The 14,544-nt window shown below is 38.4% G+C and overlaps 1 protein-coding gene across 1 annotated transcript; it reads right to left on the bottom strand.

Moving 5' to 3' along the window:
- On the bottom strand, positions 1–5,931 carry emc10 (ER membrane protein complex subunit 10). Its single transcript, XM_020655600.3, has 7 exons — positions 5,764–5,931; positions 5,555–5,621; positions 3,977–4,089; positions 3,490–3,603; positions 2,428–2,612; positions 2,103–2,196; positions 1–284 (listed from the first exon to the last, which is right to left on the bottom strand). Exons 1-7 carry the CDS (start codon positions 5,851–5,853, stop codon positions 180–182), a joined length of 768 nt encoding a protein of 255 aa, XP_020511256.1. The 5' UTR covers positions 5,854–5,931; the 3' UTR covers positions 1–179.
- Between the last annotated feature and the right edge of the window lie 8,613 nt (positions 5,932–14,544).

Genomic DNA, 14,544 nt, shown 5'->3' with positions numbered 1-14,544 from the left:
TCAAGTAATAAATACTTTATTTTCACATCAGTATTAAAAATGCAGTCACCTATGGGTTTAACTTGTGTTTGTGTATTAATCCTCCTTAAACAGAATTCTGTACAGCAATGTTAATCTGTCTAAAGCCAGTTATTCTTCAGAAAATGTTTAGTACAATAAAGAAACTGTTGTCCAGTCCATCATCTGCCACCTCCATTAGCTGCCCCACCCCCGGCTCCTCCGCCTGATTGGTCCTGAGCGCCTGACATCATCAGGAAGAGAACAAGCGGCACGATGTACATCCACTGGAGAAGAAGACAAGGGCAAAAAAGGATATTAACAAAACTATATGTTTGTTCAAGATGACTAATTTAGCTGTGATTACAGAGTACTTTTCCCGATCAGGTCATCCCAGATTAGGTTTGAGTTATATTCTAAACAGAGGAGGAGAAAAGGTTAAGTGCGAAAGTGGTGAGATAAAAGAGAAATCTCAGGATCAAACGCCAAACACATGTTCAGCATATTCAACCAGACAGTTAAGATTTAAGATGTCTTGAATGTTTCCAATGGAGGCTTTCTTGTACAAAGACTTGAGAATAAAGAAAACTTGCAATTATCCATCTCAAATGTATTTGGTGTTGAACCTGAAGTAAACTGTGAAAGAGTAGAAAAGGGGGCAATGAGTTGGAAACAAGGAGGTGAGTTTCGGTTAGTCATATTACAGAGGAGGGAAACATAATTTGAGAGAGGAGGAAGGGGGACAGAACGAGCCACAAGTAAGAAAACAGTACTTCTGTGGGAATCAGCTCTGCTCTCTTCCTCCCCCTGCTGGGGGCTGTGCTGAATTGGTGACCATGAGGAAGATTGCACCACCCAGAATCAAATACCACTGGAACACAGCACAGCACCGAGTCAACAAAATGTCACAAGGTCACTGAACAAAGCAAGACACACACACACGCACACACACGCACACACACGCACACACACGCACACACACGCACACACACGCACACACACGCACACACACAGCGCAACAAGCTGGAGGAGAGGTCATACAGAAGCTCAGAGGAGCTGAGTCAAAAAGAGACGAGGACAGTTTCTCTGTGTTTAAAAAACATGGAGCTTGAGTGAGGAGAGCTTTGCACTCCGACTGGCAGCTCAACATTAAGAAGACAGAGTCTCAAAACTGCTTTAAAAATAACAATACCAACTAAACTATACCACTGAATTTGCTGGCAAAATAATCTTGGATGACGAGTCAACTTGTATGATCAAGTCAGCAGAATCAAACAGAAGAATGGATGAATAGATGTGGGTCCCAAACTATGACACCATGATAATAAACAACAAACCTGTTTGGTTCTGAGTCACAAACTTTTTTCCCTGGAGCTCCCCCTACTTGTAGCCGAGAAAAACTGAGCCCTACACTTTCTCCTACACTGTCTTGTCTTTTCCTGTCAATACATTGATTTTGGCAAAGGGAGTTTTGATTATATTATTTTGTCTGCAGGTGATTGAACAGCTAGAGCTGGCATCCAACACATCCCAGGGGGCGGGCATATTACTGTTCATAAACATGTCAACATATAAATGAAGCATTCTCCCCTGAGTAGACAAAAAGTGGGTTTTTAAGGTTTATACAAATCAGTGAGTAACCAGTCAGACTGTAGGACTTAAAGTTTACTCCTTAGGGCTTCTTGGAGAATAAAACAAAAAACTGGTCTAGAAATAAAGTAAACAATGCATCTTTTCCCCTTGGTCTGATCCAAATAAACTGAAGCAAATGCATGAAATGGTTCTTATACTGAGAATCACTGAATCAGACAGTGACAACAAACCAAACATTTGCAATAATTAGGACTTTTTCAAAGACTTACATTACTGACATGTCCTTTATCATTTATTTAAACAAATGCTGCAGGCAAGTTGTGTATAAGAAGTTGGAGTGCTTCTGATTGAGCTTGAAAAAACTGAATGAACTAAATCAGCATTTCATGTTTTCATTAACTTTATGAGCTATTGCATATTACAGAGATCAGAGAAGAATTACCAAAGGCAAAGTGAATATCTTTAGGAACAGCGTGCCAGCCTTATCTGCAGTTTTCAGCGGGACTACTTACATATTTAGCAAAGAACGATTTCTGCTCCTGTGGATTCTTTTCTTTCTTCGCAGTTTCCAGATCCATTCGTTCAAGGAACAGAGCTGTCTCGGGCCTGAAAGAAAGCAGGTAATTAGTATTCAAAGAAACACAAAAACAGACGGTGTATTTGAAAGTCAGACTTGTTTCTTCCTGTGGGGGGAAAATTATGTGAGGCTTCTTTGCAGAAAACTGAATCAAAGAAATCTAAACAAAGAAGCCACCCAAGAGGATTTCACTTCTGCAGACAGCCAAGATGTGGATGGTAGAAATGTACTCAAGCTTATTTAACAAATCAAGAACTGACCCTGGTGCATTAACAGGAGCCATTATGCTGAGTGTGGTGTTGAAAATCTCAAGATCAACTTCATCCTCGACCTCGGTGCCCCTGCAGGCTCCAGGTATTGTTACTATGGAGATGCCAATTAGGTACCCAGACACGTCAGTGTGGATGCTGATGACGTCGCTCAGATGGGACTCAACCATGGCACACTGAGGATCAGAGCAGAATAGAAGTTATAATCAGAACAAGCATTAGGAAAGATTTTAATGTTACCCTGAAGGATTAAGTTGCATTACAGTTGCTCTCATTCCAGAATATAAATTTAAGTATAGTAAGAAGTAGATATATAATAAATACTGAAAAAGTATATGCATTATTCTTTTATGAAGCATGATCCCATATCTGCTACGGCAATAATATTTCCATTATACTTCAATAAAAATCACTACACATGGGATCTATAAATTCCTTCTTTTAGTATTAAACCGTTTACTGTAGCAAAGCAGTGCACAGAAAAAGTATTAACTAATCATTCATACACCGCCCACAAAACAGCGAGAGTAATTGGGGACTATGTGTCTCGCCCAAGGACACATCTGACATGTGCCGCATGAGCTGGGGATCGACCCCTCAACCTTCCAGTCGAGAGAAACCGACTCTACCAACTGAGCCACAGCTGACCCTAGTAGCAGCCAGCGGCATAAGAGTTTAGACATATTTATTGTTCGGCATTGTGGTCCTGAATGAATTCAAATGTTAATAATAAGTTAAACCGATTTGTGATTCTGGGACCGACCAGCAAAGGTGCAGGCTGTAAGTTTAGCCAGCTAGTTCCCAAAAACAACCAAAAAATATCTATTAATAATTTTTTCAAAACAAAGTACATGGCCCTAAATACATAAAGACCTTGAAAATAGATGTCATTTGATTAACAAGCCCCAGGGCGTATCAAAATCAATAAATGTCTCAATGTGCTGATACTCTCACTCCTCTAATAAAGTTGTATTAAATAGAAACTGTAAACATCTTTTTGCAGTATACTCTCCTGGTAATATATTATATACATAAGATAAGTTAAATACACACAGCTCTGACAAATGCTGTGAGGTATCCCTCCATCTGGCGCTCTGTCTGTCGGTCTGCCTGCAGGAAAACACGAGGAACTCTGATTCTGTACAGACCGTCCACTGCAGCCACTTCCTGTGGAGTCATTCAAAACAAACATGTCAGAGATGCAGGAAAATGATCTGTTTTGTTTAGTTTCTTAGGATCCCCATTCCTCCTGGGGTCCACAACAACCATTACAGTGTGACTGTGTCAACTTACAACTTAAAACCAATGTAACACTCGTGAAAATAAACAACACTCTTGTGATAGCTCAAAGTCTTTTTCAAACTCTAGTAATTATTAACCATCAATGCCCATTTTGCTGCTGTCACAAGACAGTTTTGTTTGTGGCATGGGTATGAGCATAATGTGTCCCAAAGGTAATTAAGCTTGTAGTTAAAAAAATGAGAAATAAAAAGCTAAAGATCCTGTTAATAAACATTACTTCAACTTCCTCCTGTTTTACCTTCAGTTTGACCCTGTCTTCTTCAGAAAGCTGGTTCTGACTGAGTGAGAGGCTGTGCTCCCTGCCAGCTTTCAACACCAGCGCTCCACGCACACGAAACTTTGCTACATCATCTGAAACAAGGAGGACAAAGGGCATATAAACCTAACAGGTAGGGCATAGAAAGCTAACAGGTAGGGCATAGAAAGATAAACAGGTAGGGTAAATAAAGGTAAACAGGTAGGGTAAATAAAGATAAACAGGTAGGGTATATAAAGCTAACAGGTAGGGTAAATAAAGATAAACAGGTAGGGTATATAAAGATAAACAGGTAGGGTATATAAAGGTAAACAGGTAGGGTATATAAAGGTAAACAGGTAGGGTATATAAAGGTAAACAGGTAGGGCATATAAAGATAAACAGGTAGGGTATATAAAGGTAAACAGGTAGGGTATATAAAGGTAAACAGGTAGGGCATATAAAGATAAACAGGTAGGGTAAATAAAGATAAACAGGTAGGGTATATAAAGCTAACAGGTAGGGTAAATAAAGATAAACAGGTAGGGTATATAAAGATAAACAGGTAGGGTATATAAAGATAAACAGGTAGGGTATATAAAGGTAGGGTAAATAAAGATAAACAGGTAGGGTATATAAAGATAAACAGGTAGGGTATATAAAGGTAGGGTAAATAAAGATAAACAGGTAGGGTATATAAAGATAAACAGGTAGGGTATATAAAGGTAAACAGGTAGGGTATATAAAGGTAAACAGGTAGGATAAATAAAGGTAAACAGGTAGGGTATATAAAGATAAACAGGTAGGGTATATAAAGGTAAACAGGTAGGGTAAATAAAGGTAAACAGGTAGGGTATATAAAGGTAAACAGGTAGGGTATATAAAGATAAACAGGTAGGGTAAATAAAGGTAAACAGGTAGGGTATATAAAGATAAACAGGTAGGGTAAATAAAGGTAAACAGGTAGGGTATATTAAGATAAACAGGTAGGGTATATAAAGGTAAACAGGTAGGGTATATAAAGATAAACAGGTAGGGTAAATAAAGGTAAACAGGTAGGGTATATTAAGATAAACAGGTAGGGTATATAAAGGTAAACAGGTAGGGTATATAAAGATAAACAGGTAGGGTAAATAAAGGTAAACAGGTAGGGTATATTAAGATAAACAGGTAGGGTAAATAAAGGTAAACAGGTAGGGTATATTAAGATAAACAGGTAGGGTATATAAAGGTAAACAGGTAGGGTATATAAAGGTAAACAGGTAGGGTATATAAAGATAAACAGGTAGGGTAAATAAACAACTGGATGACAAGCACCTGTCACATCTGTTTTATATTTCACACAGGAATCTCAGGAAGTAACTCATTGACAGTTTAGAGGATGTTCACGCCTGCTGAACATCATAAATAATGTTTTAATACATCAAAAAAAAAACTTTAGTTAAATAGACAATTTAGTGGATGAGATGTGAGTCGGCTTCTTCAATCAAACGCTGTCATCCGGGGTATCTAGCTAACCAGCATTAATAATATCATACCACATCTGATAAATAAAAACAAGTTAAAAGAAGGCTTTCTCACCGACTTCAAATGAGTGCTCAAGGGGCACGGAGAAACCACTTAATTCAGTGTCCATAACATCGCCAACCTGTTCAAAAAATAAATAAATGTGAACGCCACAGTTAGCCTTCTGACGGACGAAGCTAATGCTAATGACAGAGCTGACAGGAGCAGCTTCCGCTTTAACCGTACTCAGTCGTTGGGTTATATGGATACAGGTAAATACTTACTCTTCGACCGGTATTACAACAAACAAAATCCGTGTTTAAGGCAAACAAAACAGTGAAAATAACGATTTCTGAGTGTAATAGACGAGCCATTTCAGATGCTCTGCACAGCGGAGGCTTCTTCTTCTTCTTCTTCGCTGGAGTTAAACGGTAGTCGATATCCGTTTTGTTCGCATTACTGCCACCCTCTGGTTCCCCCTATTTTGCAGCCTACCTACAGTCGAGTAAACTGTCCAGTCTCATTTGGGCATGAGGTCTTCCTTTTGCGATTGGGTCTGCTTATACACTTTCTTATGTGCTTGGAAAAATAGAAATGTTTGTATTATTGAGCTTGTGTCCCATTTTTAATAAAGCCGTCCCTGGTTCAGTATCCATAAACAACTACATAATAAAAGATATAGAATTAGCTCCCCAGGTTAATTCTGACATACACCTCATGGCATTAATTATATTTCTATATTGTGGCTGCATGTAGCCTACTTGTTCTCTCCAATTCAATCTTGTATCAAAGTACATCCCTGAAAAAAAAAGGAAAACTCTCCTCTTTCTCGATGCTATTTCAACACACATTTAAACTTTACCTTAGTTTCTTTCAAGTCAAATTAAACTTTTGTCTTTTCCTCTGAGTTTTCAAATCCCTGCTGTGCGCCCCACTTTTTTTTTTTTAACATTATTAATTAAATCTACCATTCTCCTCACTATGTCCTTAATATTTCTCCCTCATTTCCAAAGTCTTCCATGATCTGCAAAGAGTGATCTCACTGGAATATTTATATCATTCACTGTCAAGACTCAACTATAACAGCATGAGAGTGTTTTTTTATTGGGTATTTTTTTCTTGAAAAGCTCATTTGGGAGGTTTTTGTAGGGTTAGTCTAGACTCTAGCTCATAGGGCAGATCTTACCTTATCTTACCTTTACTTTCAAATGTACCCATGGTTGTCATGCAATCAAACGATTCAAATGATCAATCACAAAAGTTCAATAGTTAATCCCGATAATTGCATTTTAAATCACGTTTGAAATTTCAAAATTGTTAGGCTTTTATTTTGAATTTTTGTACTGCTAGTACTTAACTTGCTGTTTGAATTCAACCCTGCTTTTATTTTAGAAATAATAAGGACCTTCTGGTAGATCAAGGGATTAAAGGAAATTTACTTAACCTCAGAAAAAAGAACTTGTTAGGATCAAAAACTAAGTTAATTCAGTGATTAACTAGTTGATGCTGACAGCCCTTTTTTTAAGACATTGTATTTTTGCATCTAAAGCTGCTCCTGTGATGCACTTTTGGTTTGCATTGATGTTGGCACACCATGTGGATAAAGTCTCAGCTCTTGGCTCATCCTGTATATTTGTAATAAGTGTTCTGACCGTTAAATCTCCTCATGCTGTCTTTTGACGGTTATTAAAGTCACTCACTGTGAAACTGTGCAGAGGAAAATAACAACAAAGTCTGTTTCAGCAGTGTGCAGGTCACACTGGCCATCCGTACCGTGCCCAAGCCAGTTCAACCCTAAAGTCCAGTTCATTTGGCCAGTGTGACCGCGCCCTAACTCAATTCATCTGACACCTATACCCGCCGACAGTCGTTAAAAGAATTAAAAATAACTATGTAGAAGATAACGATCTTGTTGCTGATCGCTTGTTTGCTGTTGTAGCTCATAAAGTGTCATCAGTCTTAATTTCAGTCAGTTTCATTACCAGCGTAGAACTTCACACAGGATCTTTAAAAGATCATCTACTGTATGTGGACGGAGTAACAATGGCCCACACACACACACACACACACACACACACACACACACACACACACACACATGCAGAGTAAATTTGTGCAAGCTGAGCTTTTTCAGATATGTGATGACCTACTTGCATGCATCATGTTTACAAATAATATAATATTTATCATCTTGATTTTATTGTCTGCTTCTTAATGTTACAGTGTTGTCACTGCTGCCGTCTTTGAATTAGTATTTTTAGCATTTTGCTCACAGAGTAGGTTCATGTCTGTTGACAGAATGCCACTAATGAACCACGACTGGATTTAGGCTGCTGTCTTGTAACCTGTCAGAAGACATTTCTGGTACAATTTCATTTCCCTCTTCTTTGCAGAATAAAGAGGTTGATTTCTATTTTGAGTCTGCTAAATTTCAGCTTAGTGGTGCTCTATATTCCGCCTGTAGCAAAGAAGGCAGTACAAGATGAATAATTTACCTTCAAGACAAGTAGAGTTGTCAATGTGCCTGAAATGTAATGTGCCCTTATCTATTTGGCCCTGTGTGATATTTGAGTTTTAGACAGCAAAGTAACCTTTTAATTCAGAGCATTAACTAAATTTACTTTATGTTAATGTTCAATCATTTAATATCAGTGGTTTAATATGAGTTCCCTAAATATGTGACATCACTCCATTCCCATTTTTATAGTCTCTCTCTCTCTCTCTCTCTCTCTCTCTATATATATATATAAAACAACATTAACTCCATCTTAAACTTAGTAACGTTGTTGCTTTATGTGTAACGACACATCATGGACCAGCAGAGGGCGCTAACACACCAGAAAAGGTCTTTAACCTTCCTCTCTCTCTCCAATCTTTTCTAAGTGCCATGTTATCAGCTGGATAATAAATATTTATGTCCAGTGATGAAGAGGGTTGCCATGTTTTTGAACTCTTTAGTCAGCATTCTACTTTCTACCTTAGCAGGGATTTTTCTTTTACCTTAATGTCTTTTTAAGGAGTAAATCTGCACTGAATCACACCGAGGAGAAAACTGTGTTTGCACTTTTAATTTGTGGACCTGGAACACTATCTTGTATTTATAATGTGTCTTTATCATTCCCCTGGGATGCGCTGCCATTCACAACTGCAGCAGTGGCAGAGCTAGACTTTCTTGTCTGGCGTGGCCATACTGGGGACTACTGCAGGAGTGGCATGAAGCTGAATGTTGTCACACACAGATGAAAGGCATGAATTACCCTTTTTATCTCTGCTAATCATATCTACTTTAATAACATTTAAGTATGTCAAATATGTTCCTGCTTGAAGGTTTATTGACTCTGTAGGGATTTAGGTTGGACTCCAGTTTAAATCTCTGTGTGGACCAAAGGATTGATGATGGTCTGGTGGCTGAAGACGCACCAGGTCAGTTCCTGAGTACTGCCGACTACCCTTGAACAAGGCACCAAACCCTTAACAGCTCTGGTGCGGCATATGCTGTGGCACATGAGTAGACCGGACCGGCATATGCCGCGACATGTGCCACTCATATGCGGCATAGTCTGCGGCTGCTCCTACAGTCCACAGTTCATAAATTATGCACGAGTATACCTGCAATATTTCTATTTTTACAGGACCCACACTGATCAAATTGTCAGAGTGCTCACGTCCAGTCAGCAGTCTCCCTCAATCTATGACGAACAAAAACTTTCAATTCTTGGCTACGTTTTATCATGACAAACTAGGTCTGCTCCGTGACCAATTACGAGGATATATAGGACCATTGATCATGTAAGAGATGCCCCGACTTAAAGGCAGGGTTGGTAATTACCTCCATATACACTTTTTAAGGTTTTGGTTGAAATTGTCTTGTCTTGAATTGTCTAGTTCTTGACAGAAATAAATAATTAGTGTGCTCTGAAAAAGGAATGAAGAAAATCCGTCATCTGTAACAGTTGTAAGCATGTAAAAACTTAAATAAAAACACAAAAAAAAAAAAAAAAAAATAGGATCAATAATTATAAGATGAGCTTTAAGGGAAGTACTCGTGACTGATATTTTTTCCAGTTATCATAAAATAACCCACATCTCCTATGCAATTCTCAAACATAATCCTCATGGGGTTTGGTCATTCTATTTAAGTAACACTTGATTAGTCAACTAACTGTTGCGTCCTCAGGAATGTACTAAAACACCTAAAAGTTGAAAGACATGCAAAGCAAACACAACTCTAAGTGTCACAGACAAGTTCTCCAGTCGTGTCTTGTTTTATGACAGCGACTCCAAGCTCAATTTGTTCGCAGCGTTCCTTCAGCTCAACAGGATCAGTGATCACTGAAACCAATGTGTGGAACCTCCAAACCACAATTTATGAATTTACGACTGTTGCTCCACTTCTCTGGGCATGCACACACTGAATTCTGGCTAGAGTTTCTGCAGTTTTTTTTTTTTTTTGCAGTTGCCTAAACCCTGCTTAACAATCCAAAAGTCAACCTCTGGGCAGAACGTCTTTGACCTTGATGGCAAAGAGCCCAAAAGTATCAAAGTAGAGCAAAAGGAGAATAAAGTAGAAGAAGCAGAAGAAGAAGCAGGTTTCTGCTGAGTTTGATTGATGTGATCTGTTTCTAGATGCTTATTTCTGGCTGAGGAGTTCTGCTGACACGCAAGAAAAAACCTCTGTGGATACAAGAGAGAGGCATCCATCATTTTCAACTTCAACATTTGTGCATCCAATTGCTGAAAAGTAGGTTTGGATCCAAGGTGTAATCCTTTAAAGTTTAGAAATATCAAGCAGTCATGAATTACTGTAATTTTGTACATCCAACTATCCCTCAAAAGTGTTGCCGACTGTCAACCTGGTACACACACACACACACACACACACACACACACACACACACACACACACACACACACACACACACACACACACACACACACACACACACACACACACACACACACAATGTAATTTCTGTTTCTGTGGCTTCCTCATGACTATTTAGACCACATTAGAAAGAAGTCAGAGGCCAGTGCCCCAGTTTGGCAAACCTGATTCAAAAAATGTCTTTCAACAAGTCTTAAAGGTCACATAACATCAATAAAATCTCATCGCCTCTTGAAAATCTGTCTACAGAAATAAAGGCTAAAAGAGACAGCTGATGATTTCAGGGAAGCCCCCGTTTCCCTCTGATTTGGCACCATAAATCAAAGTTACATAATGTGTTTTTGAAATTCAAATTGTTTTTGATGGGCTCATATTACAGTTTGTCTCTGTCTGGCTCCTGTTGTTCAGTCTGCATGGAGCATATGGCGACTGAAGCATGCGATTCCCCGGGGTTCTGCCTTTGAAACTATGCAGGCCAGTTCAGTATGTGTTCCCCCCTTACTGGGACGGCCCATTACTCTCTGTCATCGCCCCAAACAACAGTGTCACCTTACTATTCTTAGTCAAAAATGAAAGCGTCAGTGTTTTTGATGTCAAACAGCAACACTTTCACTTGGAGGGAAGATGTTGCCCCTAACCCAAACGCTGTATTAAAAATGGAACAGTGTGGAAAAATAAGAGTCAATAAAATGTTTAAAAATATATCTGAAGGTTTGAATAAAACGGTGCTTCTTTTGACAGTAATGACACCACTTCAATTATTACATGAAAGATAACCTAAACACATCGACACTCATCCCTCTGACTTGTTGAAAAGTTGAAAAGCATTTTGTCACCAGTTTGTAATTTTTACATGCAGTACTTTATTAATGCCTGAGGGAAAATCTGGTTGACACTCTGTTATTGCGAGACATGCTTTTCACACACATATAGGCCTGAATGTGATGTCACAAAGGGAAAATCTCCAAACGGCCTTTTTAAGCGCACATATTCTGAAAAGTGAAGTGGGCAAAAGATGTGGTAAAGTGCATTTCGCATATGACCTTTCATTTTCATCCCACCTAGAGTTTTGTCACTCCCTTCTCAAGACATCCCAGGATTGTCACAAGTTGTAAAATGCTTGTGAACTTGATCTCTTTGAATGCTGCTGCACAAATGCAAAAGCTTGTGATCGCTGTATAGCTGAGCATAAATAATACGCCAGCATCCTCCTTACACATCCAGGTACAAGGTCGTATAATCAGTGTATCAGTTGCCCTAGACTTAAATCTTAAGCACTCAAACCTTTAAAAACCATCAAAATATTTATTACTTGTTTCTCCTGTCTAAATATGATGTATTACTTTTGTCTTTTACTGGAACATCTTTATGATAGAGAGTGCTGTCATAAAGACCTTTTTGCACTTCTTTGTTTCTTCCATGTCTTCTATATACTATAAAATCTTAATGAAACAACATTTTAAAATATTGAGTTTCAACTCCACAAGCCACCCAGTGACAGCTTTAGTATGTAAGCCTGTGTGTATCAGTCGTGGGAAAGGAACTGGAGGTGACTTGCTTCTGTTGACTTAATCTGTACTTCAGTGAGGCTTAGCTAATGCAGGCGTTAAATAACTCCGCTGTCATCCTCTATACACAGGATCACTGGATCATGTAGGACACCTATAGTTAGTCTCCTATATCCACTTTATATCCACAATATAAGACTCATTTCAACCTTTGCAGGGAGTTTAATCGCAGTATAAATCACCGGGGATGAACCGCGAGGGCATCAAAAAGATGTATTTGAGATAATTCAGCTTAAATATCCAATAATGTAAAGTTAGACTATACATTAGGTGCAATAGACTCAAGGACCTTTTATGTCAAACAGCCCTCTATAATCTTCACCCGAGGGGATTTTGCTCTCCTTCAACATCTGAATCTCAAGTTGCACTTGCCTGAAATAGCTGTTCTTCAATCTCTGGCTCTTTCTCTGACTTAAGTTCTTTCCCAAAATTAAACAGCTTATTATTAATGCCAAGGTTAGGGCATTGTGGAAATATAAAAAAAACAAACTGTAACAACTGAATACAGATGACTGCGTGATTTAAATAAATGGTTAATCAATGATGTTCATTTAGAATCAGAGGAGGATGAAGATGAGTATATTTTATTTTTTTCTGTGTAATGAAAATACCAACATGTGAAATAGACGTTCTCAGCATGAGCAAGCAGGTGTGCGTTCTTAGTCATCTATACATTGGGTTGGGAAACCGATCTAGGAGCTCCCGAGGTCAGCGACCTGCTCCTGCTGTCATTGACCTTGTCCCCTCACATCCCTGCCGAGGGCTTCCATCCCCATAAAATACACCCTGATGACAGCTATGGCTGCTGGAGAACAAATGGGATTGTCAGAGCCTGCAGGAATGCAAGGCTGCCGCTGCTTTGCTCTCATTTTCATTTCTCAAGTTGTTCCTCTCCTGTCCTCTTCAGGTGAGGACTGAACTAAAGTTTCTGCAGTGTGGAGGAGGTGCTTACAGAGAGAGAAAATGTGTGGTTATCTTCAGAGAGAGGAAAGGCATGGTTATGTTTAGGGAGAATAACCTCATGACAAGGAGTAAGTTCTTATTAAGTTTAAGATATACATCATGGATTGGATTAAAAAAAACAGTTATTATTATTTTATTTAGATCAGGGAACTTTTACGCACATATGGAACTTCTAATTTCTTGGTAAAGTTTTGTTTGTTTTTGTGAGTCCAAATTGTTTCAAGCATAATATGGTAAAGTCTGAAATTGCAGGAGTGTTCTAAGAGCTTACTTGACCTTAATTTCAACAGATCCCAGCAAAGTTGCCTGTCACAGACACATTGTTATTCATTTCTTGTTTATTGGTTATAGTAACTCGTTTTACCCCAAGGCTGAATAAGGAGACTAAAAAGAGAGGCCAAAGAGAATATGCATAACTTACATCTGTAGCTCAGTTAATGTTATAAAAGTGTTCAAGGTAGCTGTTAGCTAGTGAACAAAGCGTGCACTCTTCTACAGGACTATGTTAAATCTGTACATCTACATCCCAAACAGACATGTTAGCCCAGTAAGTAACCCGAAAACGAAGCCCTGTTAGATACCCGATTGTTGTCCACTGCATCTGATCCATGGTTTAAATAATCAATATTTTTTTCTTCTGGCTCGCAGACTTATTCTTCTTAAGTGGAAGGACCGAGCTCCGCCCTCACACGCTCGGTGGGTCAGAGATGTAACAGCACATTTAAAACTAGAGGAGTTAAGATACCGCAGCCAGGGCTCTGCAAAAAAGTACTATGACACATGGCAGCCCTTCCTCGATTACTTTAACAATCTGCCGAGCGCAAATGTGACTGACTGAGTCCCTCATGTAGGCCACCCCCCCTCCTCCTTTTAGTTGTTATTTCAATTTTACTTTGGGTTTCTTATAACTTTGACCAATCTTAATATTGATTTGTCCCTTTTCTTTTCTTATTATTTATATTGTAGGTTTTGTTTTTATATATTTTTACATTTATTAATTTCTTCCTTATTATCATAATTTTTGCTCATTGGTTTCTTGAATTATGTGTATGTATGTGTATATAGGTGTATGTACATATATATATATATATATATATATATATATATATATATATATTGGTTTTATTATTATTATTATCAGAACTTTTATTTATTTATACATTTATTTATTTTGTACAAGGGATGTTTGTACTGTTGTTGTCAAGGGCGATATGTTCCCCTTCATGCACATTGCATTACTTTCTTTTACACCTTATGCTGGATGCTTGTGTGCTACATGAACGTGTGTAATGTGAGATGTCTACAATTAATGCAAAAATCAATAAAAGACAGTTGAAATAAATAATCAATATTTTGATGCATCTGTTAAATTTGCCTTTATAACCGTAAGAAATGTAAAAACAAAAACAAAAAAAGAGTATAATTTTTCAGCATGGACAAAGAATGTCTGACCTTGTCCTTTTCCAATTGCAACACCCCCTAATAATGTCTGAGCGTTCTCTAGGTTATCCCCCTGCTAATTGAGTAACATATCCAAACTGTTTTTCAGCTGCTGTCCCACCCTTCAATCAAACTGCCAAACCGATCAGTATCAGTCAGATTGTTAATGTGAACTCTGCAGGGCCTAATGAGTTAATAAGCTGGCAGGA

Source organism: Labrus bergylta, chromosome 16, assembly GCF_963930695.1.
Source record: "Labrus bergylta chromosome 16, fLabBer1.1, whole genome shotgun sequence".
Lineage (NCBI taxonomy): Eukaryota > Metazoa > Chordata > Actinopteri > Labriformes > Labridae > Labrus > Labrus bergylta.
Note: the sequence above shows the minus strand (reverse complement) of the source record. Positions and strands in the feature narration are given on the sequence as shown.